We start from the raw sequence: 26,583 nt of genomic DNA, 5'->3' as shown, positions 1-26,583 counted from the left end.
ACAGCTGCACAGATGTATTAGCCGTCTTATTGTAACTTTTCTCTAGACGCACACAAAACAAAAGAACAAGTCTAAGGGTCACCCTTGATTTACAATTTCATCTTCCTTTATGTTCACAGATGTTGTTTTGCAATTCCAAGTGTTTACAACAGCAGTGACACATTTATTTTGCATTACAATGAACAAGAAGACTTGAAAGATGCCATATGCACACAGACAACTGATACACTGTTTATTCAAGTGCACACAATTTGAATTGGACCAGGAATGGACTAACTAGTCAGCATCCAAAACAATCATTCTCCGTGGCAAAATAAAATGATAGTAGGTTATTTCAGACCAGTAAAAAGAAAAAGTATTGTTCAGTCCATTTATAGGCCATAATTGGCAAAATATTTCAAGCTAATATAAGCTGGCGAGCATTATAAAACTCTACTTTTATAGTTGATCTTAAATAATGCATTTTTTTTTTGCACCTGTTTTACAAATGGTGAGCCGCATGTTTAAACACACAGACATCACTGCAGACAGGCAAATGACATAAGCCTGGCGTCCTTGCACCCGAGCCATTAACCTTTACCCAATCTAATCACAGGTCCAGGGAGTTTGCTTTCCATGAGGAGAGTCTGTCTGCTGTCTGGTTATTTGATAGGATTAACAGAATACTCAATCATTCATTCATCTCACGTTCAATCTGTGTGCATCATAACTCATCATGCCACAATTGTATTAGTGCTGTAACAAAAATTGATCGTATTTATGTCGCAGCAGTCAAGTTGAACAATGTGAATTTTGACGCAAATATTAAACATCAAGAGGGGAAATAATCAGTTGCTCCATTTTGGGTCAGTTTTGCAATTCGGCCTGACATTATTAGTTAAATGGCCTTTTAAATAGACAACAAAAGTGTGTTAAACAAAATATCATACATAGTTTTTGTCATTTAAGTCTTTGCAGCCTTTGCTTGCAGTTTCTAAGAAAAAAAATATCTAGTAATTCTTTCTTTTCCACAGTACAAGCTGTCAAAGTTCAGTGCCAAGGGTACCATTTGGATGATACCATCTAAGTGGCAAGCCCATCAGACGTTGAACACTGTCGGCAAAATAATATGTTCTTTTCTGTAAGTGTAGACTTCAACAACAATTATCCTCTTAGGTGGGAGTAAGTGCATCTGAAGTTGCTCTTGGTCTATGTGCCAGAAATCTAGCAAGTTTGGATTCCCAGAAATCTAAATTCATACAGACGGCCTTTTTTTTTCCCGTCAAGGTTAAAACACAGCAAAATGACAGAGTGAATATACTGGAAAATGCGTTGTCGGCTTCTTTGGGCGCACCTGTCAAGATTTTGAATAAAAGCATGCGTTCCCTTGATAGCAACAAAAGCGAGCACCAACAAAAATGTGTTCCTGTGACAAATGCTGGAGTTGCGAGCGATTCCAAACAAAGACAACGAGAGCGTCCCAAACAACACCTGCGCGCCGTAGCTCATGTAGTACTTGGACCAAACTCTATCTCGTACTTTCCCTTGCTGTCTTCCAAAAAAACACACTGTGAATCTCGGCTTCACTTGTCATGATTCATTTCCACAGTCATTTTCACCGAAACATTTAATTTACCCGAACATCCGCCATTTACTTTTATCTGGATGGAGACACATTTTTGGAAGCACCAATCCTTAAACATGCCTTTTTTTTCCTATATCCTTGGCATACAAATGTTTCTGTGACACCACCTGAGGGACGACAGGCTTGGCGAACCCAACCTCATAAATCTCCACCGCTTCCCGCGGGAGTGTGTGTGTTTGTCCATGTGTGTGAAAAAAATGAAAGAAGACAGCATTTGGTGAAGTATGCAACAGGGGCAAAAGGTTCTAATTGAACAACACTTGGGATTTATAGCCTTTTGTGATAAGGCCAAGGACCATAAACATTAATTGACGTCGATGGTCTCATCCAGTCACAGTAGTTCACCCGATCCCAGTTTGGTTTTACAACAGTCATGCAAATTTGTGCTATTATGATATTTATGTGCCTTGCTCAGGGTTGAAATAGCTCTTTTATAAGGCCACCCTGGGGAGATTTTTATGATCCCGCACAGAGCCAAACAAATCAACCTTATCGTTAACTCGGTAGCAAAGGGAGCGAGGAGACGAGCCCCCAGCTAATAAATAGCGTTAAAAAATGACGTTCCTAGATTTCTTAGTTTGTTACATGGGTAGATGTGAGATGGATGCAAATGAGATCACTCACACACAGACGGGATCAGACACACCATCACTGGGGGGTGAGGATTTTAAAAACAGCGCCAACATGAGCCCAAAGTACATACATGCAAATCCCTCGTTCCCCCTTGCACGGGTTTCCGTTATATCCCCCTTAACCTCTGTCTTCCTCCTCCTCAAAATAGAACACCCCATCGCTCACATCCCATTTGTTATTCCTCGACTCTGACACGGAGCAGCTGACAAAAAAGCAGAAAGGATAAATATTTGCACTCGGCATCAGAGGCCACGACAATCTGGCAGAGCTCAACGTTACAGCCAGGATGACAACAATGGTAGCATGTGGAACCAATTTTGAAGCATGGATGTTTTTTTTTTACTGGGAGTGGTTCAAATAGAGTGTGGCAGCAGGCTCGCACAGAAATGAAGAGTCAATTCACTCTAAGTACAGCTCTGTGGTAATGGGCGGGAGAAGAATTGCAACTATTCAGTCAAGTCCACCGGAGGAAACCGTTCAGACGTGAAGTTGAAAAAATAAACACCTGCTCGGTCGTACAAAAATCGAAAAGTAAAGGGCGTTGAAGACCTTGAGCTGACTGAGGTACCTACTATTATTTTGAACAAGAAACAAGAAAAACAAGCAAATTTTACAAGGAAAAATCCCGACACTCCTATTTCCGCAACTACGTTTTGGGCCTGAGGCACATGCAGACAAATGTATGATGAAATATTCAAATTCAATGTAAGAAAATAAGTGACTAACATATATTAAAAAATATATTTATTTTTTTCCTTGCCTTGGGAAGTCTCAAACGTTTTAAAAATCAATTAACATGTTAAAAATAGGTATGTACGACACATAAGTCAGCAAGTAGGACATGTGAGAACAATAGCGAGCTTTTCCTGCTTTTGCTCACAGTTGAAGCAAAGATGAAATTTGAACTTCAGTCTGAGCTGTATAACTATAAACTCTCCTCCTCAGAGACCATGGCCTTGTTTACAACACACTTTACAACCTTTAAACCCCTTTCAAACACACACTGAAGAACCCTTGTTAAATAAAACACTTTATTAATATAGCGGGTCTTAAAGGGCTTTGGGCTGCAATAAGACATTCAATATCACATATAAGGCAACTTTTCCATGCTTACTTTGAACAATGAAAAGACAGGACATGTGGTGCACTTAAGCTTAACCTCAGCTGAAGCTATATTGAGGGTGAGCACACCTTTAGTATAAACACTATATATGTTATGAATGGAGCCGTACAGTGCATTTTCTTTTCAGAACCCTCTATTTGAAAAACCACCATAAAGAAAGGGGGAAAACCTGAGAAGAGTCTTCTCATCTTTGCACCACAGTAGCAGTTCTGTCAGCCAAGTGTTGTGCCAAGTTTACAAAACCGCGGTCACCAGTAGGCTACGACCCATGTGAGGCACACCCTTCCACATCCAGCCCGCAATCTCCGAGAGAGAGAAACATTTCCCACTTTTCTCTTGGTGCATAGAATAGATTTAAATATTTACCACCGTGCTTTCTGTTTTTCAGTTTTATAGTTTTCTAGGGTTTTTCTTACACTGTCTGTAATTGTGACATTGAGGTTACCATTTAATGAGCTCATTCGCACAACGGTGCAAAAATATGTTGCCACATCACACAATGAGACGCACTTAGTTCCCGTTGTGCTTTTTTCTATTTTTTTTTTTTTTTTTTATGGCCAAGTGTTTTATCATAGAACTCTTGATTGTAGTTATGATTTTACTACTACAGTGGACGTTGCACTTTACAGTATGCATGAGTTCCAATGCTACCGTGTCAACACAACTTCATAAACCAAGGTCGCTTTGTCATAAAAAGAAAAAAAAATCAGTTTTAACTGGAGGCGTATATGCCTTATTGCTACGAGTTCATTTACATCTTGTAACTCCCAGTGTAGTTTTTTTTTTCTCTCTTATCTCTTTTGGGTAACCGTTGCCTATAAAATACAAAGAAAAATAATATAGCCTGCAAAATTGGAGTGAAATACATACTGAGGTGACAACACATGGATTTGTACCTTTGAACAGATTGATGCCAGCTCATTTCCAAATGGTGCCAATGCATTTACTTGGGTACTGGCAGCCATGGTATTAATCTTCTTATCTAGAGTCACAAAACCGACTGAACCCAAACTATCAGATAGATCCCTATAATCAGTGTGTGCTGGCACCATCCACTATCACAACCACAACCAGACGGATCAGCCCTTGTGCTTTAGTGTTCCACGTTGGAATATTTAATAGTCTCAACAGGCAGCCTACGGATAGCCTTGGCACCCTGGTAGTGCAGTCTTTAATAAAAAAACAACAATCAGCATACAACAAGTCACATCAAGAGCTACATAATAGGTTTAACGAGAAGTTTCTCATCACCCGTGCCCGTATGTGTCTGCATATTTTGTTATGACTCGAGGCTTTTTTTTCCCAAAGGCTGTAATTTGGTCTGAAAAAGCTTTGTATGCTTAGCGACTTGGAAGCGGGAGATGTGTTTGAACTGAGCAAACGCTATCATCAGGCCACGACACAAGCAAAGGCAAAGATTAATCGTTGGGAGACAAATGAAGTGATTCTTTTTTAAGGTTCTGACGAGGGCCGATGGTGGGAATAACTGAAAAAAACGCTCGATGGCTTTACATTGACAATGTGAAAGATTTCAGTAAAAATACGGATCTAAGAATAAACGGACCGACTCTGCAATTAAACCAAATCACCTTGTATAAAGTTTCAAGTGGAGCCAAAAATGTATGTCCCTTGATAGTCTGTTTTCCTCCAACTGCAAATTGTACATTGTGCCTTATTGGAGAGCAGAAGCCACTAAATTCCCAGAATACCAGATTGATGTTCTTCAGACTATACAATGACACTTCCTCGAGCGACCACTTCAACTACTATATCTGACAGGCTTCACTTCTCTTGGTCTCAGACACATTTCTGGTAATACCACGTTAACCACACGTCGTACAATTCAACATCTTACACTTGTAAGACTTAAAATAAAAACCCCAAGAAGCCTGGGAGAGACCCATGTGGCATCTAAATCTGGAGGTAACTGGAAACTTTTTAAAAGAGCCCCATACGCTCCACTTTTTGTCATCGGGACATGCCGTTTGTAGTGATTACGGTCTCTAACGTCACCCAATGGGACTTGAGACCTTCCTGGAGATAAATGGGCAGTTGCTAAACCCAGAACAGTTTGTTTGCAAGACAGAATATAGTTTCGAGGCAGCACTGAAAAGAATAGGATGTGCCTACAATGTCATGCAAAAAATCACAGCACTATAATTGACCAAAGTTGATTAACTGTCCTTTATGCAGAAAGCGTATTGTGTTGGCCAGCCACTTCTCAAAGAAGCGTCCTTGCGTGCATGCAGATGTCTGCGCACGTTGCTGAACCTTTCAGTCCATTTCTCCCAGGACTAAATGCAATGTGATTATCTGACTGGGAAGCTTACGGGACCGAAAACAGCTCAATGCTACTCCATGCTCTGCAGACAGTACCGCATTGATTGGAATGGATATGCTCCAGTATTGTTGTTCCTAGTAATGAAAGATGAAGGGGAAAGGACAGTGAAATTCGATGCGGAATATACGCATTCCAAAAGTTGCATAGGCAAGTCATAAACAGAAGCATAAATGCATCTCCTGTGTAATCGGAGATATGGAGGGAAGGAGGGAGGGATTCAAAAGGGAATAAATTAACCAAAGAGGTCAGACATTTGCAATTAGCGGTTGGGAGACAAGCATTCACAACAATATTGTGGTGAATAATAAGATTGCTGTGGGAAAACGCTCACATGATTGTGGTCGTACGTCCAAAACATTTCTTCTAGTTATAAAAAAAAAGTTATAGCTCAAATTATTAATTTAACAAACATAATAAGAATAATACTGTGCAATAAAATTTAATTATTTTGCGGTTGCTTTTCTTTTTCCCAGGCACAGTGACTGACATTCACAAATGCATTTTTGTGTGTTAGAATTTGCTCAGTCAGACAAAAGGCATTGTTATTGTTATTTCTCTTCCCCACACACACACAGATTGTTGCCGATTCACATAATTGGACACATACCCCACATAACTTTTGTTATAAGACAAGTCACATGATCCTTTCTTACCCGAGTGGGGGATGATGGGATGCTCTGTCTTGTGACACGGTGACTCGGGGAGCAACACCGGCCCTCTCCTTCCGGCCACGCCTCCAAGAAGCAGCAGCATGCACTGCAGTAGCAGCAGTGCATGCTGGCTAACAGGGCGTCCCATGGGGAGGGGGTGCTGGGCTAGGCTCACTCCTCCTCAGAGGCCAAGAGCATCGGCGAGACACACCTAGAGACCAAAAAGGAAAAGACATATTTAGGTTAGAAAGAGGGTTACTTTCACATTTAATCAGATCAGACTGTTCCCCAACCGCAGCAAGGTATAATCCTACCTATCACTTTGGATTCCGTTCGGGAGATAAAAAGCAGCAAAAATATATATCCTTTCACAAAAGCAGAAAGAGGTGCACGAGTCGTGAGATTGTGCTGAGAAATACACCTCGGTGATCCTTGACACTTATAAATCACACAGTTTGCATTATGTCAAGCACCCAATGTTAAAGTGCACGTGCCTGTCTTATCTCTGACACACTTTGCCTTATCTGATGAGAGGCGATCATTCATGTGCATGTTTTTCTTTCATTTAGTCCTAAACACTATTGCTAATACTTTGAATCGAATCTAAGCACTATTATCCTTGTAAAAGATTCTTCCTACATTTCTTGCAGTTTGTCTTAAATGCTGATGTTGCTGCTAGTGAAGGCTTTTATAAAGCTCAACAATTATAGATTTAATTTGCAAGTAATCCCTCAATGGCTGTGTTCTTATGACATTCAAGCAATTCTTGCATCATTTAGCCAACAAAGCGCTTTGCACAAATGTTGCGCAATTGTTCATGCAAAATGATGAGCAGTCTATAAACGGTCCACATTATTGCTTTTTAATCATTTATGTGATGCCATTACAAAGATTGATCCAAGAATACAAAAATGAGCCTCTTGAACTGGATTTTTTTATTTATGGCATGGGAAGAAATGTGAAAAAACAATGTCCAAAAGTAATCAGGAGTTTCCTTTTGCTAATGCATTGTGTTGCTGAACTTGTGGCGCTTTCTCATTATTTCAGTGCAAGAGAAACTTTTTATCTCAAGTCCAGTCAGTGGGAGAAACAAACAAACAAAAAAAAGCGCTTTGTAAAGCGAGAACACAAAATTCCTTGGTCCATGAAAAGAAATGCAACTTTTCCAATTAGCAACTATTTGTTGTTTGTTACAGAAAGGCAGTAAACTATGGTGGAAGTGCAAAAAAATAAAAAATAGAAGTCTTCTTCTCTCTGGGGTATGAAATCAATTGAGTTGAAGGCTAAAGCATCTACGCTTCAGCTTCCCTCACGTCATGCCGAGTATTTGCTGCGTTGATTTGATTTTCTCCTTGAATGCCAACTTTACACCTGCCTTTCGGAGTGAATCAACCAGCGTCTTGACCCTGGCTGGAATGACAGAATTAAAGTCTGAAGTAAAAGTCACAGCAGGTGTATCAATGTGCTTTTTCATTACCTACAGAGGAAAGTTTAAGCACCTGTCATCCGCTCAGGGGAACGTAAGTGACAGCATGTCGCCTCTGTTCCTTTTCCCCTTTCATCTCAACCGTCACAATCGGCGGGTTTCTCGTCTTTAACTTCTTTTTCCGCACCAAAAAGACAGCTAGTGCACAGGAAAGGGAGCAAGCTGGGAGGAAGGCAGCTGAGGTGACTCCATTGAGTCTTTCAAAGTTTGGAGAGTGCTGCTACAAAATCCGTTGTGTGTTTTCGTAGATGGTTAGGCTAAGCGTAACACAGTTGTGTCACTTAAGTGGTTGCCACCCTAATCCTTAGACCTTTGGATTCTTTTTTTTTTTTTTTAATTCACCACTAAGATTTCTGTTTTCCACTTGTATGCCTTTCTGTGACTCTTCCAGTCTCACCGTGTCATTGTCGCAATTCTGTTAGACTCTAAGCTCAGTTGACACTTCTCTGTTTGAAATCTTGCAAAGGTGAAGTACTGCTGATTAATTATTAGAAATCATGGGTTCATCCAGTGGCGGTGCTAGGATTTTTTTTTCTTCGGGGGGGGGCTTATGTCTAGAAATATGCCCATGTCATATTACGGGACAGTCAAGATGTGTGATTCAACAATTTTGTAAGCCAAAGAACAGACAGAACGGTTGCACGTTTATAGGACTAGACACACAGATGTTAATATTATTTGTGTATGTGAACAGACAGATGTTGACAACATCTGTGCATGAGAAAGAACAGACGCATTCGTCCTTGGGCCAGTTCTTATAGACTGCACTACTGCAGCTTTCATTGTATATCCTCCCGTAGTAATCTCCCATGGATTCCATTTTGTCTTCAGCCAAACCGGTCCTGAAGGAAAACACAGGAAGCTTTTTACACTTTGAGGCAGTCTGAAGTCTCAAATCATCTCCAGGGCATATTCGTACAAGCCTCCACCGGCCTCTCCCTGCTCTCCTCCCACCATAGCTCCACTTTGACTTTGTTTCACAACCTGACAAACACGCTCACTACCCCAAGACAATGTGATGGATCACTCAACAGCAGCAAGGGGCATGAGAATGTTGAGCTTGCTCGACATGATGTTCTCCTTTTTAAATGTATCAGGGGCATCATAGCTCACATTAAGTATTCCTGCAAGCACTGAAGTCATTTTGGCTCCTCTCACAAATATACATCATGAAATGATGCAACGTATCAGCAGCTCCATGCAAACATTAGCAGTTAATGTATCCCAGACTAATATCGCGGCAAGCTTTTCTTGACTTAAATGTTTAGCTAGCGCAAACTTAATTGCAGAGGGGTGTTCATCTCCCTTTAGTGCAGTTACTTTTAGAGGAAAACAAAACCGTTACACAATCGAGATTGTTTCGCTCCGAGCGAACCTCGGAGCGAAATACAAAATACAATATGATGCTCGGGATCATTGGAACTGTGCAACAAAATCATTAAATGTGCAATACGTACGAGTTACTTCATAGCACCCCTGGTTGGAAAGCGAGAGCATACGCTCCATCTTCGCAGTTTATAATTTGAGGTGTCTGCTAACCAATCAATTGAATTCTTCCTGCAGTAATGAGTCCACAGGATCATATTAACACCGCTATTGATTTAGTCCGAGGTGGATACGAAGATTACGCTATATAATGAAGAAGCTCCCTGCATAAATGTTGGCTTTGTAATCGTTACAGTGACCAACCAACACACGGGACCGCCGCTACGCATACAAACACATCTCGAGTGTCCAAACACACACACGGCTGTGCGAGGCCGAGGTCGCACCTCAATGGCGACTGATTCCCTGCACACCAGACGCGACACACACAAGTAAAAATCCCACCAGACTTTGTTCAAGGCCGCAACCCACAAAGAAACTACTGAGGAGCTTTGAGTTTGCGTGTGCATTTCATTGGCAGCGTATTTGTTTATGCCTGTTTATATTGCCGCTTGTAGTTTGTTGTTGTCTGCTGTCTGCGTTGATTTATGATGTATTCAGTTTTCTAAAACAGCCTAAATGATCTTGGCTGCTGAAAAGGTGCTAAACAACATCACTGCTGTTTTGCAGAAATGATTTAAAAGGAATTTTAATTCTCAACATCACTGGCATAAACTGAAATATGATAATTGACTTTGGGGTATTTTCCGATTTCTTTTTTTCTGATTATTGCTGCATCCAGGAAAAAAAATCCTAGCTCAGCCTGTGAGACCAGACTTAGTAAGTGATGAGATATTTTGGTCACAGCATTTTGTTTCTTCTTTATCCATATCTTTTCTTCTTGCCGCCCCCCCCAAAACATAATCCCAGCCCCTGTCAAAGCATGCAGAGAGATAAAATTTATGAATTGCTTCGATAAGGAATTTGATTCAATACCTCAAGTAACCACTGAAAAAAATGGAAGCCCAGAAGAATAATTGATTATTCTGGTAATGCTAAATAGCATTAGTGAAAATGCTCAACTCATCCAGCAGTCACTACTGTAGGGGGAGTCCGAGAAAAAACACTTTTTCTGCTCCTGCATGAATAATACATTGGCAACAAATTTGTTTTGGAGCATGGCTTTACTAAAATGACTCTTGGTGGAGTCTGAAGTTTCCAACAAATGCAGCAAACAGACCAAACAAGCCACCAGTGTGGATGCGGACATTTCCTGCATTGGCATGCAATTTTCTGAGGGAATTCCAACTTTTTGTCAGGAGTGCCACTGCAATTAAACACCGCAGATGTCAGGAAACCATTCATTTCCAGTGTTAAGAATATAGTACAGTAGACTGCCATTGTTTTTGCTGCCTTCTGACTCATTGCTTGGCTTGACACACAAAAGCGCACCACTATCTATAAAGCAACCGCATATTGCGACTTTACACAAGCTGTAATTTCATCTGCATTATCTACTGGAAGGGCCAAAACAGAAGGAACAAAATAATGGTTGTCACGATAAATGATATCAGCAATAATGCAAATGTCTCTCTGTTGACATTTTTATATCTACTGTATTTCCTCAAATAGCGTCTGGGGGGAACAAAAAGACCCCAAAGCGCTTCGATTGGGCTTGCATAACATGGGTGGTGTCTTTTTGGAGTAGAAAAAAAAACCTCTGGACACCTCTGATGACTAATGTGCATGTGTGGCAGGCGGTGTTTATTCACCAGCATGGCTCCGTGGACACAGCTTTTGAGATTTATTTGCTCTGTGTGGGGCCACCCTTTAATTGCTAGCCACAGTCCTCATGATTATCTTACCATTTCGAACTGGCCTTTCATTTGCACTTAAATTCTTCGCCGGTGTTTTGGCACTGGCTAGCCCGTGCCGCCACACACCTTCTTCATATATTCTCCACTTTGTGTAAAGAGGAAATGGCTGCACGTTCTCCCCATTGACCTAAATATTTACCCCAAAAAAAAAGGTTTTCTATGTTATTGTTCACACAAATACGAGCCAATTTAAACTCCGCTCAGCTGCTAATTAAACCAGGAGCATCGAACCACATTGACTTTCTCGCAGATGAATATATTAAAAATTAATGCATGATGTATTGATTTTCCTGTGCATTGTTAATTATAGTCTTCGTAATTATGATCTTTGTTTATTAATTAAAGATCGTTTAAAGCGATGATCGCATTACTATATATATATGAAGCTAAAAGTCTTCTTGTCATTTGTTTCTTCTGTCCATAATAGTTCTATTTATTTTTTTTAACTCCCGATTCGCATGACATAAATCACAATATATGTCACCTCGTATCTGCAGCTAGGTAAATAAAAATCCCCTATTTGCTGGAAAATAGGTATCATGCTTGCGTTATATTTCACAATACCTCATTCAGAACATGCCAGCGAGGAGGATGGAGTGATGATGATTATCTTTGTCTGTCGCTGCCCAGCAGGGGCGTTTGTTCAACCCTCCATATCCGAGGGAAAATTAATTTAGAGAAAATGTCTGTGCCTTTCCAAGAGTGGGATTGAAGAGCTTTCATGGATCAAGATGGCCCGTTTGTTTCTTATCTGTTGTGGCCAGCGTGCCTTTGGAATCACTCATCAAACCCAAGCAGTTGGTCTTGTACTTTTTCCCATCTCGCAAACACAATTTCAGTCGTGACAATACGCATTATGGCTTATGTGAGCATGTTGGAATAAACACCAAACAGCAGAAATGTCAGTTGCTTCAGCTGGATGCACACATTGCTTCCAATCTGTTTGGAAATGCGAGATTGGAGTAAATGAAGACACACGCGCACATGAATATGCACGCACATACTCAACTAACAACTATCTTGCTGGTTTTGTGCAGCGAGCGCTTTCCCACCCTGAGGCCCATCCAAACTCTCAAGTGGCTCACAAATTCTGCCCTCATATTGACTTAGCTCACTTTCTCTCGCTGAGGTAGTGCTGGTTAGTGTACCTGTGTGTGCGGGACACCATTTCAGATAAGGCAAAGAATTTAACAACATTTTTGCAAGAAAGTGACAAACATGAGTTTGAAAAGCCCTCACGCATCACTAGACATCAATTATAGGCATGACGTGCCTCGATGATTGCTTGAAGAAGTTCAACGTGATCGCTGACTTTTACAGCAAGCCACTCTTTCGATGAAGACTTTTGAAACATTTCTTTTCCACTTGTGAATTTAGCAGGATGATCCACATCCAACATATTTCTTCGATATAATTCATTCTTCTGATCTACACCTTGTAAATGTGTGAGTCAACTCCCCCCTCCCCCTTCCAAACTGCTCCTTGCTGAGACATGTTTGACAACACCGTGTCAACCCGTGAAAAATCTTGCGGCCGACCCAGCCTCTGATGGAGTGCTGAGACGGTGGCTCTGGACTCAGACCCTCAGGCTGGTGTCAGCGTTGCTTCTCAGTGCCAAGGGAGGGGCGTTCCCCAAGAGCCACTTGTCACAACAAGGCCAGAGAACAAACCGCTTTGTCAACGCCATACCTACGCTACGGAGACAAGACGATCTCTATCAAAGCAAAACAGACGTCAGCTCATAGTATGTCTTACTTCATTGAAATGACTTACCAGAGCTCATCGGACCACACAATGTTTACTTCAATTCACAATGTTTGCATCTATGCCAACTCAGTGTTCTCATATGTAGAAAAAAAAATAATAATAGTTTGACTCTCAACAAAATGACCAGCATGCCTAGTTAGTTTAACTGCTTGGATGATGCGACAAATTATTCCAAGTCGAAACTTTATAACAAGAATACTCACCAGCAAACAAACATTAAATCAGTGTTACCCCCCTCAACCCTCACATGGGCTTGCATCGATATGGAACATAAAGCCCACCTCTGTGCACGGTGACATTTTTAAAGCTTAATTACATGCTTGGCTAACGGGTAAGTGAACGTCTCACTGGCTGCAGAATTACACTATCACTGTCTACAGCTGTGAGCGGGCGCACATCTCTGGCGGATTTGCCAGTCACACCTGCTTTGTCTGCAAAGCAAATATTCACCACCAATCGCTGCACCAGCTTCTTCCCAAAGAGCCGGGCATATAACGCAAAGAAATTCTACCTCGTTTGAAGATGAGTCTTCTTTTTCTGCACGGAATGATCCAAATTACTAAGGTCCTAATCAATCATGTGAGCTTCAGAGGTTACGGGATATAAGAGAGCGAATGATGTATGACATAGTACCTTATAGATAAATGGCCGAGTGTCTTTCATTACACTCGCTGCATGCTACCATATGGGGATGGGCAGTTATGATGATTCAAGGGATCCTGGGAAGACGAGGGCCCCAGAGAGCATTTTCGAAGATGATATATGAGTTGGCTCCTGTATTACATATTTTCACAAGATCCAAATTTTCTGCACACTCTCTTGGGCGTCACGGAAAAAACGATTTTCAACGCATAGTGGCCGACACGACAATTAACAGGTGCAATTTTATGCCCGTGCCACGCTTAAGAGAAATATCGTAAGAACGAGCTAATGATACAAAGGACTTTATTAAAGCAATTAAAATAAATGGTGTGATGTAAAAACAGTTGGTCCTGAGAATCCCCTGAGGATTCATCACAGTGGTACCTCCAACTTTAACGACGCTTCTGATTTATTCGTATTAATTTTACTGCATCTAGCTAGCTGCATCACTTTTTTTTAATAGACTGAAGTAGGCGAGATGCTACCTGCACAAGTGTATTATAATCAATCTTCCCTCATGCTGCCTGTACTCAACACATCCGAGATAACAAGCTCACTCGACTGTCAACATCAGCGCTGTAATTAAATGGCTCTAAAAACAACAACTTTTTTGCTCGATTAAAAAAAAAAAATCATATTTTCTTCAGCGCACGTATAGGAGGAGAGCCATAAGGAAGCTGTCTTGAGGAGTACATTATCAGAGAAAACATGGCAGAGTGGATAGTAAATGAGGTCTCAGCTCCAGTGGAACCAATTAATTAGCTGACCGCGTTCACGTGTATTCGGTGCGGCCGTCTGTTGAGTTGTAAATTGTCCCATTAACAACAGAGACTGGCACAATCTTCCAAAGTTGGAGTGTTAATGAGAGTGCTTGTGTGCATGTTTGCACGTGGCACTGAGTCTCCACCGAGGCTAACGTGGAAATAGAGAGAGGCACAATTGGAGACAGGCACCCTCCGGTGATCTCATCTCTGTTAGACCACGTAAACAGATGCAGGAGCATCGTCTCTCCTCCTCCTCCTCCTCCTTAAGACCATTTTATACAAAAGCCACATTCTTCATTGGCATGCATTTTGTCTGCCTCCCCATATGAGAGCAATAACCTCAGCCAAACTATGGATGAACTCGCTTTATGTGTCTGGCTTCACTCAAGTAGAGAGAAAGAGAAGCATAAAAGCTTTAATTGCACTGTACTTGATTTTATTCTTGTGATACAAATTGGAAGCACAATCAACTGATTCGACATTATAAAATGGGCCATAACTCTATTGGCTGCAATATAGCACAACGACCAATTCTTAAATATATCTGTAGATAAGTATTTTTAAATATTTAATTTCTGTTGACTATCAATAAGATTTTTTTTGACATACTTGGCCAATTTCAGCATTTCCAGGTATACAAAAAATGTTCATACATTAAGACTGATAGGGTTCAAAATGCACTTTCAAAGTGCCAAATTGTTTTCAAATGAAAATAGTGCACTTTATTGCCACACAGAATATGTTTTGTGCAATCTTTGAGAAGAATCCCAAGCCTCCTCACTCGCTGGCGTGAGCATCGTATGGCCTAGCAGCTGCATGCAAGCCTTACATCACGAAGCATAACACCAAATATCAGAGGGAGTGCGGCAAAGCACGCAACCTCTGCTTCTGGAGCGGTGGGAATAACTTCTGAGGAGTGACTAAATCTCCATCTGGTAGTCTCATGAGTGACTGCATTGTGCCAATTGAAACTTTGCTTGATGAGGGATAATGCTAGAGGCTTGTTTTCCAGAAGAGGGCCTACAGCACTTAACTCTAATTGATGCTTCATCTTACCAAGACATTTTGGACAATTCGGCTTCCAACTTTGTGGGAACACTTTTTGAGAAGTTTTCTTTTTTTTTTTACCCCCAGCATGATCCAGTCTCGGTGCACAACGTCAGGAGTCAAGTATGGCATGAAAGAAATTCCAAGCCTTGAACTAAACCCCTTCAAAATCCCCTCTTTTGATGAACTAGAACTGAAATTATAAACCAGCCTTTCATCCAAATGCCATTTTCTCTATAAAAAAAAGGTGTCCTAAATAAACTTTGCCTCTCGTAACTTTATTCATTTAAAAACACTGTCTATGGGGGCCACACCAAGAATAAAGTCAGTAGCTTATCTTGACGGCTACATCCAAGAATGGCCAGATAATAAGCTTATTTGCATGCGGCGAAAATGGGAAGCCAGTGAATTGCTGCTGTGTCTTTGAAATTCAAAACCCATTAAAAAGAACTTTTAACATCGGGGCAGAGTGATTAGGAATCTACTGGGAGGCCGTAATTGCATTTGCTTCTGTGCAGTGGCAGCTTAGGCTGCTTCACATAACACTCTCGGAGGAATAGAGAAGACGGCAACAATAACAAAATATTAACATTAAACTGCATCAAGGTGTCTCTGTAAAACTTTTCTCACACGTGAACTATTTCGGAAATGGTTCGATAAATTGCAGCTGTTCACTCATGCAAAAACGAATTATGTTTACGTGTTCACGAGGACTCCCAACCAAACATTTGGGTTGCGAGATGGCAACTCTATTGAGAGAGCAATGACCCCTCCCCCTCTTAATCATCTCTAATCATCAGCCCCCACATCAATAGTTGCCTTATCACAAGTCCGTATTGGCTTAATGACCATGGTGTCCTTCCATGTGTGCTCATTAAACACTGCAACAAAGCTGATTGTGCAGGTAGATGACCTGGGCCAATCAAGCCAAGGTCACAAAGAGGTGGCGAGGAAATGCAAAGAAATTGCAGCAAATATGATTCTAGTATGGTTCAATTGGGCTGAGCATCATGAAAGACTTCTGAGGCATGAAAAACTCCCAGGGCGTCATTGTTGCTGATCCCGCCGACGTGTCACGGCTGCACTCTTACTAATCACGTCTCACTTTAATGTTTCCACAGTGTCTCGCAGTGATCGATGACACTATGCCCTCCTTCGGAGGCATGAAGCAGAAAGCGTGAAGCGCACACTTAATCCACTCAACTACCTCGCCCTAAATCATCAGAACGCCACACCAGGTGAAACCATAGTGTGTGGAATGTAAAGTAGCTTTGATTGAAAAGGCCCACACAGGTTCATTGAAAAGATAGTTTGATTATTTATCCATAAAAGTGACATCTGACCTCCTCTTTGTACATGTAAACACCTCTGTACACAAATAGAAAGGTCTGAGTGCATGCATGCAACAAAACAACAGCTCCAGCAACATCCCCAGAGTGACTAAGTGTCACAGAAGACAGTAAAACCCGCCTGTATCGCTGGGACAGGTCTAATTTAGGCTTAGGGCTAAATCTGTTGTGAACCGCAGAGCTATTTCGTGACGCCTCTGCTGGCTCCACATCAAAGGCGGATAGCATCACTTTTAGCTGCGATACATTCATTCACATTCTATGTTTAGCTTTTACCTCCTCTTCCCTCTCCAATTAAAAAGACGACCAAAGTTTTCCCCCCCTTGCGTTCAATGCATATTCATGCCACGTGCTCCGCAGTACAATACAAACAAAGCTAATTGGATTTTGGCCAACTGAATTAAATATCAGAGATGAGACAGGTATTGATTTTGGTTGCATGCCCCCTGCAAAGCATGATGGTGTGAGCCCCCCCCCCCTGTTGTTGTTACTTCTACCTCGAGGTCCATCTGGGCTCAATTGCAGACTCAAAACAGATGTTTCTTCACGCATATGTGTTTTTGTTGCGGAACGAGCTCAACGCTTGTCTGTGCAGGGTGCCAGTGAGTGTGTATGTGTGTGCACTGCACGGTTGTCTACCTGACCCAAATATATCTTTTAGAGCTGAACAGCCTCTTTGTGCAAATACCCCCACTCGCTTGGATTACTGGGGGTTTGCTGGGTGAGTTGTATCAGGATCACCTCGTGTGGATTTAAATACCTTCCAATTTGTGTGGCGACATGTGTCAATGTGCCTGAGGTTTGTATTTTATTTTTAGACTTGTCTATTAAGGGAACTATTTCTATGGACTAGAGAGAAAAAACGTAAAACCTGTATGTCTCGTAGTTTAAAAAGTATTACTTCTTTTTTAATGCATGATTTATTTTTGTAGATTCTTTTTTTCTCCCTTCATCTAAGTTGAAGTAGCTGAATAAATGGCCTACAGAATCACTCTGATCTGCTGAAAAAAGAAAGGAGCAAAGGCCAATGGGTCGTCTCGGGTCACTTGCCCGAGATCACTGATGCGGAGCTTCTTCGAATGGAAAAACGAGGAGAGTCAAAGGATGAAAAAGACTTAGGGAAGGATGGGAAGCCAAAAGGATGAGAGGGAGATGAAGCAAGCATGCTGGTTAGGATTGTCGAGGAGAGGAGGTGTTTAAAGAGGTTAGGCAGGAACAAAATGAGCCGTCAGAGAGGAAAATAACAGAGGAGATTAAAAAAAAGGAAGAAAGAGATGGAAGAACGGGAAGTGAGAATTGAAAATAACACCTTACTATTCCACAATCCTGTGAATACATGTGGTTCTATTGAGTAACTGAACCAGAGAGAAAAAAAACAAAACAATAGGAGTCCACAGCAGAGGTGGTCAGCCACAGCTGAAAAAACAACAATAGCCTTCTTAGAAATGGAGAGGAAACACCATGGTGAGTCGGGGGGCTGCATGGGGGCAACACAACCCAACTGGCCTTTATAAAACCCTCCCCCATTAACTTTCAACCACCTTTAGTTTTATTTTTTTTTCAACCACATCATGACATCACTTAAGCAAGATATGACTTGCCAAAAAATGCGGTAAGGTTGACTCCGAGCCAATCCTCACGTATTGTAGCCAACAAAAAATACCAATTATGCTATTTTGATGATCACACAGTGTCGACGTCCAAGCCAAAAGCATTACAGAAGAAAAATAATGCACAGACTGCCATGTCATTTGTTTACGAGTCTGTTCCTGTTTTGGAATCTTGCCTCTGACAGATGGAAAAAGCTTGTTTCGGGTAATCTTCTGTGCCCTCCTTGTGAAGTTGATTTATCCTTTATAGACTGTAAATTTTAGTTTTTGGGTAAATGCAAGCAGAATAGTCGGCTATCAGGTTCTTTTTGATGAATGAGGGAAATTGCACCGTTGAATATTTTCTTTCCTTTTCATTTCCTCGTAAAAGCAAGGTGTCTCATTACCATGGATTTCATTTGTTGAAAGGTCCATTGTACGTGAACGACGCTATTTTTACAACAAGCTTTTTGGCAACTTTACAAGTGCCCGAGACTATCCATGCCTGCACTTTTTCTATTAGCCCGAACCCCCTTAGGTGGCTCACACAATTGTGTTATTCTTCTGAGGCCGTCTGTACGGTGCGACTAAGTCTGGTGGCGATAAAAGCAGCAGAAAGCACATAAATAATGACTTAACGATCCCTTCCACACTAGTTTTTAATGATGACGATGGCGTTTTTCATCCACATGTGGCTCACAGGTGCCACCTCTGTAAGTCCTACCAACCCCCCCCCCCCCCCAAAAAAAAGTCTCCTTTAACTGTGTTGCCCTTATAGTAACCTCTAAGCCCCATTTACTGCATATATAGATGTTAGTCATGTGCTTAAATTCATCTTTCTCGCACATGTGCTTTCTTGGCATGAAGAGTCAGCGCATTAATCATCCCGTCAAATTTTTTTTTATTATTCAAAGCGTGTGAACGAATGATGAATACTTGCATTTGGATGTTTTACAGGTGTAATATGTCCTTATGAGTACCAGCTAGATGAGGAAAAAAAATACGTGGATATGAGCTACAATTTCAAATGCCTGAAAAAAAAAAAAAGCATCAGACAACAGTATTGACCCCGAGTGAAGAAATGCCGTTACATTAACGATCGAGCCTCACTCCTTATCTTGATGCTATATGAAGCCAGAGGGCTCTTGTGCACAGAGGAACGATGATGATGATGAGAATGATGAAGAGTTACAGTAGGTCTCTGATTTATTTGGCCCTTCTGTGGCTGTTTGGATGAAAAGGGCTCACAGGAAAATGTTTTTTTGATGCTACACCATAAAATTGCATACTTGACCCTGAACTCTAACCCATCTCTTTCCGCGGAAGGGCAAGAAAAAACATTCACAGCCCTCTTGGGATGGCTCAAGTGGTGCATGAACGTTTTAGTATTGAGTGATGGAGAGTATGGAAGACAAATCTTTGGGTATTTAGACCTCTTTGGTCTTTTTTTTTGGTGCAAAGCATAAAGTTTTGACAAATGACATCGTTTTGGGGACTGGTTAGATGATACGTCTTGAGTAGTATTCTTGTTCACAACTTTAATACTTCCATATGAATGCTTAAAGCGGTCAACTGTGAAAAGGATTGACTTAGGGAAGCCAAGTGTTCCGTGCAGGAATGAGCAAGTTTAATAGTCATTTGTGTTTAAGTCTAAAAATAAATAAAAAATTATGGCATTTTAGACGAGACCAGCATTTTCTATTGCTTGGAATGAAAATCTTGATCTGCATTATCTTCATTCACAGAAAGGCAACAGATGAGTCTTGGTCAAGGGAAAGGTCGGATGTGGTCAAGCTAGCCTAAGGTCAAAATAGCCTGAGAAACTTGAGCCTTGTGTTTGTTTCAACGAATGTTGATTTACTTCCTCCATTCATATCCTCTTTGTGTTTGTCTATCCGACTGCCTCGTTGTCAGTCCCCGTGGAATCATTATGTAACGCCGCAGGCTTCAATGCTCCATTCTTGTTTTCGAGGCATCACAAAACAACATAAAAGTCAACCTTCACGAGAACGGTAACTGTTTTATCCACGAGTCAGGGCAACTTATAAGGGAGCCATCTGACTCTGGAGAAGCTTTAACATCCCAGCGGGGCCACGGAGGCGGCGAGTCAGCACAACTGGGTGAAGGGGATAGAAAGATTTCATGAGCAAAGACTTCCAGCGCTGGGATCACCAAGCAATGGGAAATCAAATCCTCTATCTTCTGTATTTTGCAGGACTGTGATTTATCTTTGAGGCTCCAGGTACCAGTGCAGCCTGAGGTACCAGAGCCACCGTACTCAAAACACAAATTTAGATTAAGAAAAGAAACAATGAATGAATAGTAGGCCTTCATCAGCCCAAAGAAAATAATCACACGAGAATGAATGAATTCATACTTTGACGAGAATGGTCTCTTCTTATGAATGTGTGAGTGAAATGTTGCCCGCATGCAATAACAGCTGCTTTGTTATTCACAGCCAGCAGTATGTGTCAGAGCACACTCCACTTTTGCGGTTTCACAGCAAGAACTGGGATTCTATTGTGTCTAAAAGCAGGTCACCCATGAGGTTGGCCCGCTTTAAGTGGATTCAGAGTGTGGACACGACTTTGGAGCACAATGCGCTAAGGGCTTAATTTACTCAGGTTTGAGCAACAACACATGATTGCTAAAAAAAAACCAGACGTGGAACCTGATCGAGTAACCCGGCACGCCCAGAACTGCATCTGCCAAATGCACAAAAAGTGCCTCTTAGTTCAAAGCGAAATGTGATTTTTTTTTTTTCTTTTTTTCAAGAAATGCCACTCACAAAAATGATTTGTGAGACTATCCAGCAATGCAATTGGAGCTTTGGAATGATCTAAAATGGAGTCATGCCATACTATGAGAAAATTGTGCATGAACTGGGTCATTTCAGAACAAGGTAACAATTGGTCTTGGTCTCTCCTGAGTTTAAAAAAGTGGAAAAATATCACTTTTATAACACAAATAGCACTCTCAAAAGACCTCTAAAAGGGAACCCAGAAAAAGATTCACAAAATTGATCCTTTGCAATCATCACTAATGGAAAGCGACGACGGATAAGTACTTTTGTACTTTGGTGACGTCAATGTGTGATCCAAGCTGGACATTCTTCTTCTTGTCTGCTTTTCCTTTCACTTTTGGCTGCTTCACTTATCATTGTGCACGAAGTGTCTTTTTCTTTGTCCCTGCACTACATCAGAGATTGGCTGGACTGCTGCCTCTTGAGAGAACCTGCTCAAATGTTGAACAATTTCCCCTCCCTCGGGCCTGATTGGGACAACCTGTCAAGTTGACAAGTCCAGATATGATCAACTCCATTGGGATGATTCTTTTTGCGCATCTTTTGCATTCAAGAAGCAGGCGGCTGGGCTCTTTTGTCTGTTGATCTGCTCAGTGGCTTCTATCACCGGTGTCCAATCTTCCTTCTCTGGAACTCTCCTTTAATCTCCTTCTGTATCTGCGTTCCATTTTTCCCGCATCACAACCAGTGAGCCGTTTTATCTTTCAGATGTTATCGCGAACTTGGGTTTCGGGGTGGGATAAAACGAATGCGGCGAGCTCCTCGATTTCCTTTCCCCATTCATCTGCTGAGCGACGCTTCCTCTTTGATTTCCCTTCTGAGGCTCTGATTAGACTTTTCATAATGATTTCAAAGTCGAGTTATATGTTTTTATTTTGACTCCAGGATTTTTTTTATCTTTTTGTATTTACACACGTACACTGATCAAACTAAACACATCAAAGCGGGGTGCCTTATTATGCCCCCCCCCCACAGTCAGAAAAACAGCACAACCTTCCTCTAATGTGAAAGCAAAAAAAAAAACATGAGACGCACATTAGTGCTAATTGAAGTGACTATACGTAGATAGCAGCACATGTTGCAGTCTCTCAGGAGGTAGTTCCGTTTTACCTCAGTGAATCATGGAGCGCGGGATAAATCTGTTGTGCGTCTAGGGAAATAAACTAGTCAAGTGTCGCTATCTAACGATGCTGTTGCTTAGGTTCCAAATGCCTTCCTATTTCCAATAAATAGGGCAGAATGAGTATTTGACAGTAGAATTCAAACTGGCACATTATACACAACGATCAACAAGCACTTATTATGGATTCAATCGTTAAAAATAATCATAATAATGATATTTAAGATTTTTTTTTAGGTTGTATATTTCCTATTTTGTAACTTTTCAGTAAATTCGACAGTGTAGTAAACCTCAGTCAGGCCGGCACTATTAAGTATGCAACTGTAACACTTGAAGTGAATTAATTGAAACTGAAAACAATTACCGTGGCGACCGACCTCTGCTCTACTAGACCAGCAATCGCCCACATGGGTCTCTCAAAGGACCTTATGATTTGCCCACGGGGGTATTTTAAAAATAGCTTACGGTTGAGATTGCGTCCAATTTTTGTTGCTATTTTCTTTTTTTTAAATTACTTGCATTGGTGTAAGTTTGGAAAAATAATTGAAATAAATCAATAGTGGCTACTGAATATCACAATACTACATAGAAAAATACAAATTATTCTATGTAATATTTCAAGCAATTAATAAAAGGTATTTCATCTTGAACAAAAATGACAGCGTAGTTAGTTTTTTCTTGAACCTTTCCAACAGCCTCTTGACTTGATCCTGCTTTGAAAACCTCAGCTTTGGGGATTATTTAATGATGACCCAAATAGAGCCCATCCGCCTCTTTACAGGCATCTTGCTTAAAAAAAAAAAGATCCCACTGCTATTTGAGGGGAGTTTAAGGTTGAGCTGTAAGAAATGGGAGAGAACTTCCACGCAGTAACAGTGCTGGCAGGTCAATGCTGCTTAAGTGGCGCTAATTCCTCCTGACATGTAGACATGTTTGCGACAAACCACAGACATTTATTCTTGGATAGACACAGTAGTGACAGCTGAGTTAATAGCGTAGCCAGCATTACATTGGATAAAATGGAATCATGAACTCCACTGACCTTCAACAGCTGTCAATCAAAATGAGCATCATTTTCACTCCGCTAGGTGTACCTAATATTGTGGTTTGTGCGTGTAAATGAAAAACACTTACTTGATAGCTTCTAAATAATCTCTATGGCAACTGTCTGGCCTGGACAAAAGCCTTTCTCATCCTCAAGTGGTCAGTCCACTGATGGACTGGTCACCGTGGCAACATTGTATCGTCCCTCTTAAGTATCAGCGATGAGGAGAGACCTGTTCGCTTTTATCCGGACAACTTTTCACCCCCTGCAAGTAGCAAACATGTCGCTGTTCTCTTCAAAGAACAACACCACAGGGTCCTTGTCGCATCGATATTTAGAAGAAGTGTTTTTGAGTGGAATGAACTCATCAGTGGCAGCAGGGTAAAGGGGGGCGGGGGGGATAATGTGGTTAAAGTGGTTATATGTATAAATAGAGAACGGCAGATTAGGGGAGAAGACACAGCGGGGAGATTTTTGACTAGTTTTACTTTCTAGCAGAATTTGCAATAAGAGATTTCATGTAGTCCAATTTAAAGTGGCAGGAATAAATTTATACGATAAGGATCAAATAGAAACACAGTTGAAGGATTGGCGTAGGAATCTGAAACCCATAAGTCATTTTACATGATTTTTTTCTTTTAAAAAATGAATTAAAGTACGAACATTAAGTAAACCAGCATCACTGAATGTATTGTTTTACAAACTTATGCATTCCACTTTCAAATGTACGATGGACCATTAGGCACTGGCGATTTCACTATTGGAACATTACACACAAACTGCTGAATAGGTTTATATTTCATATTTTTGAAAAATCAGCTTTAAGCTCAGTTAGAACGCATCTAATGTTAATGGGCCATAACAAAGAAAAACTAAAAATAAGCGCCTTGGCACAGAGATAGAACTAGAACGGAGTGTGTGTTTGTGTGCGTGTAGGTTAAAACAAAATAGCCCAAAGCCCCATGGTGCATATGTCAGATAAATAAGCCAACAAAAGACCTTAAAAGAGCAGTGATAGGGCCAGAGGGTAATGACTGTTTAGTTTACATGTGCATGATAATGCCTGTCCACTTTCACTCCCAGCGGGACTGGAAGCACCCCCCCCAAGGGAAGCCATACCACAAAGGTCAGCGACAATAGCCTCCTCATTCATGTGGTTGTCATAGCAACCCCACAACCCACCAGAGCTACAAGGGTCATTGTCATCAAGGAATTCTACGGGCGAAACTAATTGCTGTGTTTGCGTGTCTGGACTTAAATAGCCATCATACTGATTGGACATGATGCAAAGGAATTTGAGGCTTTAAGACTATAGATTGCAATCATCCAGGAGCGCAGGATGATTTCTCATATTTTGACATCTCTCATTCAGTTCTTTCACGTTGTCACTTTGCATTTTTCCCTGTGCCATCCCTGAAGAACTTCTGCATCTAATAAAGACCAGGATACTGGAGGTCTAAACTAATTCCTCCATCTGGATGGCGGTCTTGTGCATCCTCCAGGGTCTGAGGTTGTATTATTAGCGCAAGATGACTGTTGCTAGCACGGCAAGGACAATGGAAAAAAGTATGTGTCGTATGACAAAAATAGATCTGCGAAAGTTTCTTTTAATAGATGAATAGATTGATGGCGCTTAAACAGTGTGGTCCTTGCTGTGACTTTCTCAAGCCTCAGGTGTGGTGGAGTTCACATCGGTCATGTGACATCATTTAATCAGGTGTCAAAGGAACTGTGCTGTTTTGCAAGTGGCAAATCAGACAGAAATGATTTTAAAAAAGATAGATAAAGCAATAGATGGATACAGATAGACAGACAGAATGCAATGTCATCCATGTGCTTCTTTAAAGGGTTACAGACAAACAGAAATAAAAACACAAAAAGTACACTTTGTGCATTTGTCAAAGCAACAGCTCCATTTTTTGTATGCAGAACAGAGTAAAGCAAAGACAAGTGCTTTCAAGCAGATAATGCAAATTAAAATGAATTCTTTGAAGCAAACTACTCTACAAAGCTGTTCAAGCCACTGAAGAGTCGAAAACGTTTATTTATCTATGGCAAGAAATATCAAGTAATACTTCAGTCTTCATCTCATGTAAATTTTGCATAACCTTATTCTACTGTCATAAAATATTAGATAGAAGCCAAACACTATTTGTTGAATGGGCCAAACATCCTGGAGGGGCCGGCACTCTGCCAGCGCCACCAAGTGGTCACAGGAGGCGAAGCATCATTTAAAAACTTCTCCAAAACGGACTGTGCAGCTGTTTGATCATCAACGCATGTTATTTTTTGACTTGCATAGATGACGCAAGTTCAGCCCAGTGAATGTTTAAAACAAGAAAAAAAAGTCAATGAATAAGGTGCAATATTTAACAATGTCAGAAAAAATGAAATGACTACTGGTTTGCTTACCTGGTGAGGTGGTCAACTCGTAGTCATTTAGTTGAGATCCACGCTGCGTGTCTTGTCCGTGCAGTAGATGAGTGAAGAACAAATATGCATATGCGTATATCCCCAATTTGCGCCGCGTCTGCGCTCGGGACAGGATCTGAGCCTCAGCCAAAGTGTCTCTCAGCAGAACCTCCTCCCGGACCTCTCGCTTCTATTTCTGACCCACGTAGGAGAGCGCGCCGCGCAGCATGGCTTGAAACCGGACACTGCGCCACAGACAATGTGTGCTTCCCCCGGGGAGAGAAAAGAAAGGGGAGGGGGGGAGGTAGGGTGTGTAAAACCCAAAACGAGAGAGAGCAGAGAAAGATAACTTTACTCCGGCGAGAGATTGTGGAGGGAGGGGAGCAATGTTTCAGGCGTGCGCATCAGTTGAGCGTGTGCGCGTGGATCTGTGGGTGGACGATGCGCGCTTGGTTCTCCTCTTGGGGCGTTCTCGGCTGATACGGGAGACGTGGCAGGCTGCAGCGGCGCACAGCTGTCCTGCAGGTGGTCAAGGAGGGCAGCTCAGCCAGCTAGAACCACTGGAGCAACTAGTGGTCCCATGGGTTGAATTTGGAAATATGACTCAGAATATGAGGTGCTGTTTGTAATGTGGCTCCCACTGAAAATATTTTTTTTCCACTTTAAGCTTCAATGTTTGGGGAAAAAATTGTGTCACTTTTTTGTATATTTAAACCCTTTTCAACTTGGCTTGTGAACTAAATAAATCCAAATATATCCAAATATGAGAGATGACAAGATTTATTTGATCTATATTTCAAGGATAAATAGTTTTAATACGTTGATGGATTTATATTATGTTGATTCCGTGAACTAGTCTATGCCGTCATTAAAAGATAAAGTAGAATAGGAATAAATATAAAAGAAGAAAAAAAGCCAGTTCAACCACACACTGCGGAATTTCTGC

The 26,583-nt window shown here is 41.3% G+C and overlaps 1 protein-coding gene across 3 annotated transcripts in view; it reads right to left on the bottom strand.

Moving 5' to 3' along the window:
* Positions 1–25,953, bottom strand: part of sema5a (sema domain, seven thrombospondin repeats (type 1 and type 1-like), transmembrane domain (TM) and short cytoplasmic domain, (semaphorin) 5A) — a 67,605-nt gene extending 41,652 nt beyond the window's left edge. Inside the window, exons 1-2 of one of the 3 annotated variants that reach the window (XR_015854626.1) lie at positions 25,638–25,953; positions 6,375–6,582 (exon numbers count right to left, since the gene is read on the bottom strand). Coding sequence is in view for 2 of the 3 variants with exons in the window: in XM_088363379.1 (XP_088219505.1) it covers positions 6,375–6,519 (145 nt within the window). In the remaining variant the exon portion in view is untranslated. Of the gene's footprint in view, positions 1–6,374; positions 6,583–6,685; positions 6,753–25,637 lie in introns of those variants that run through there. The other 2 variants (XM_088363379.1, XM_088363380.1) reach the window with 2 other exon arrangements.
* Between the last annotated feature and the right edge of the window lie 630 nt (positions 25,954–26,583).

The sequence above is a fragment of the Syngnathus floridae genome, chromosome 20 (genome assembly GCF_059516105.1).
Source record: "Syngnathus floridae isolate MCC-2025c chromosome 20, RoL_Sflo_1.0, whole genome shotgun sequence".
NCBI classification, from domain to species: Eukaryota; Metazoa; Chordata; class Actinopteri; order Syngnathiformes; family Syngnathidae; genus Syngnathus; species Syngnathus floridae.
The sequence above is the reverse complement of the archived record's forward strand: the minus strand, read 5'-3'. Positions and strand labels throughout refer to the sequence as shown.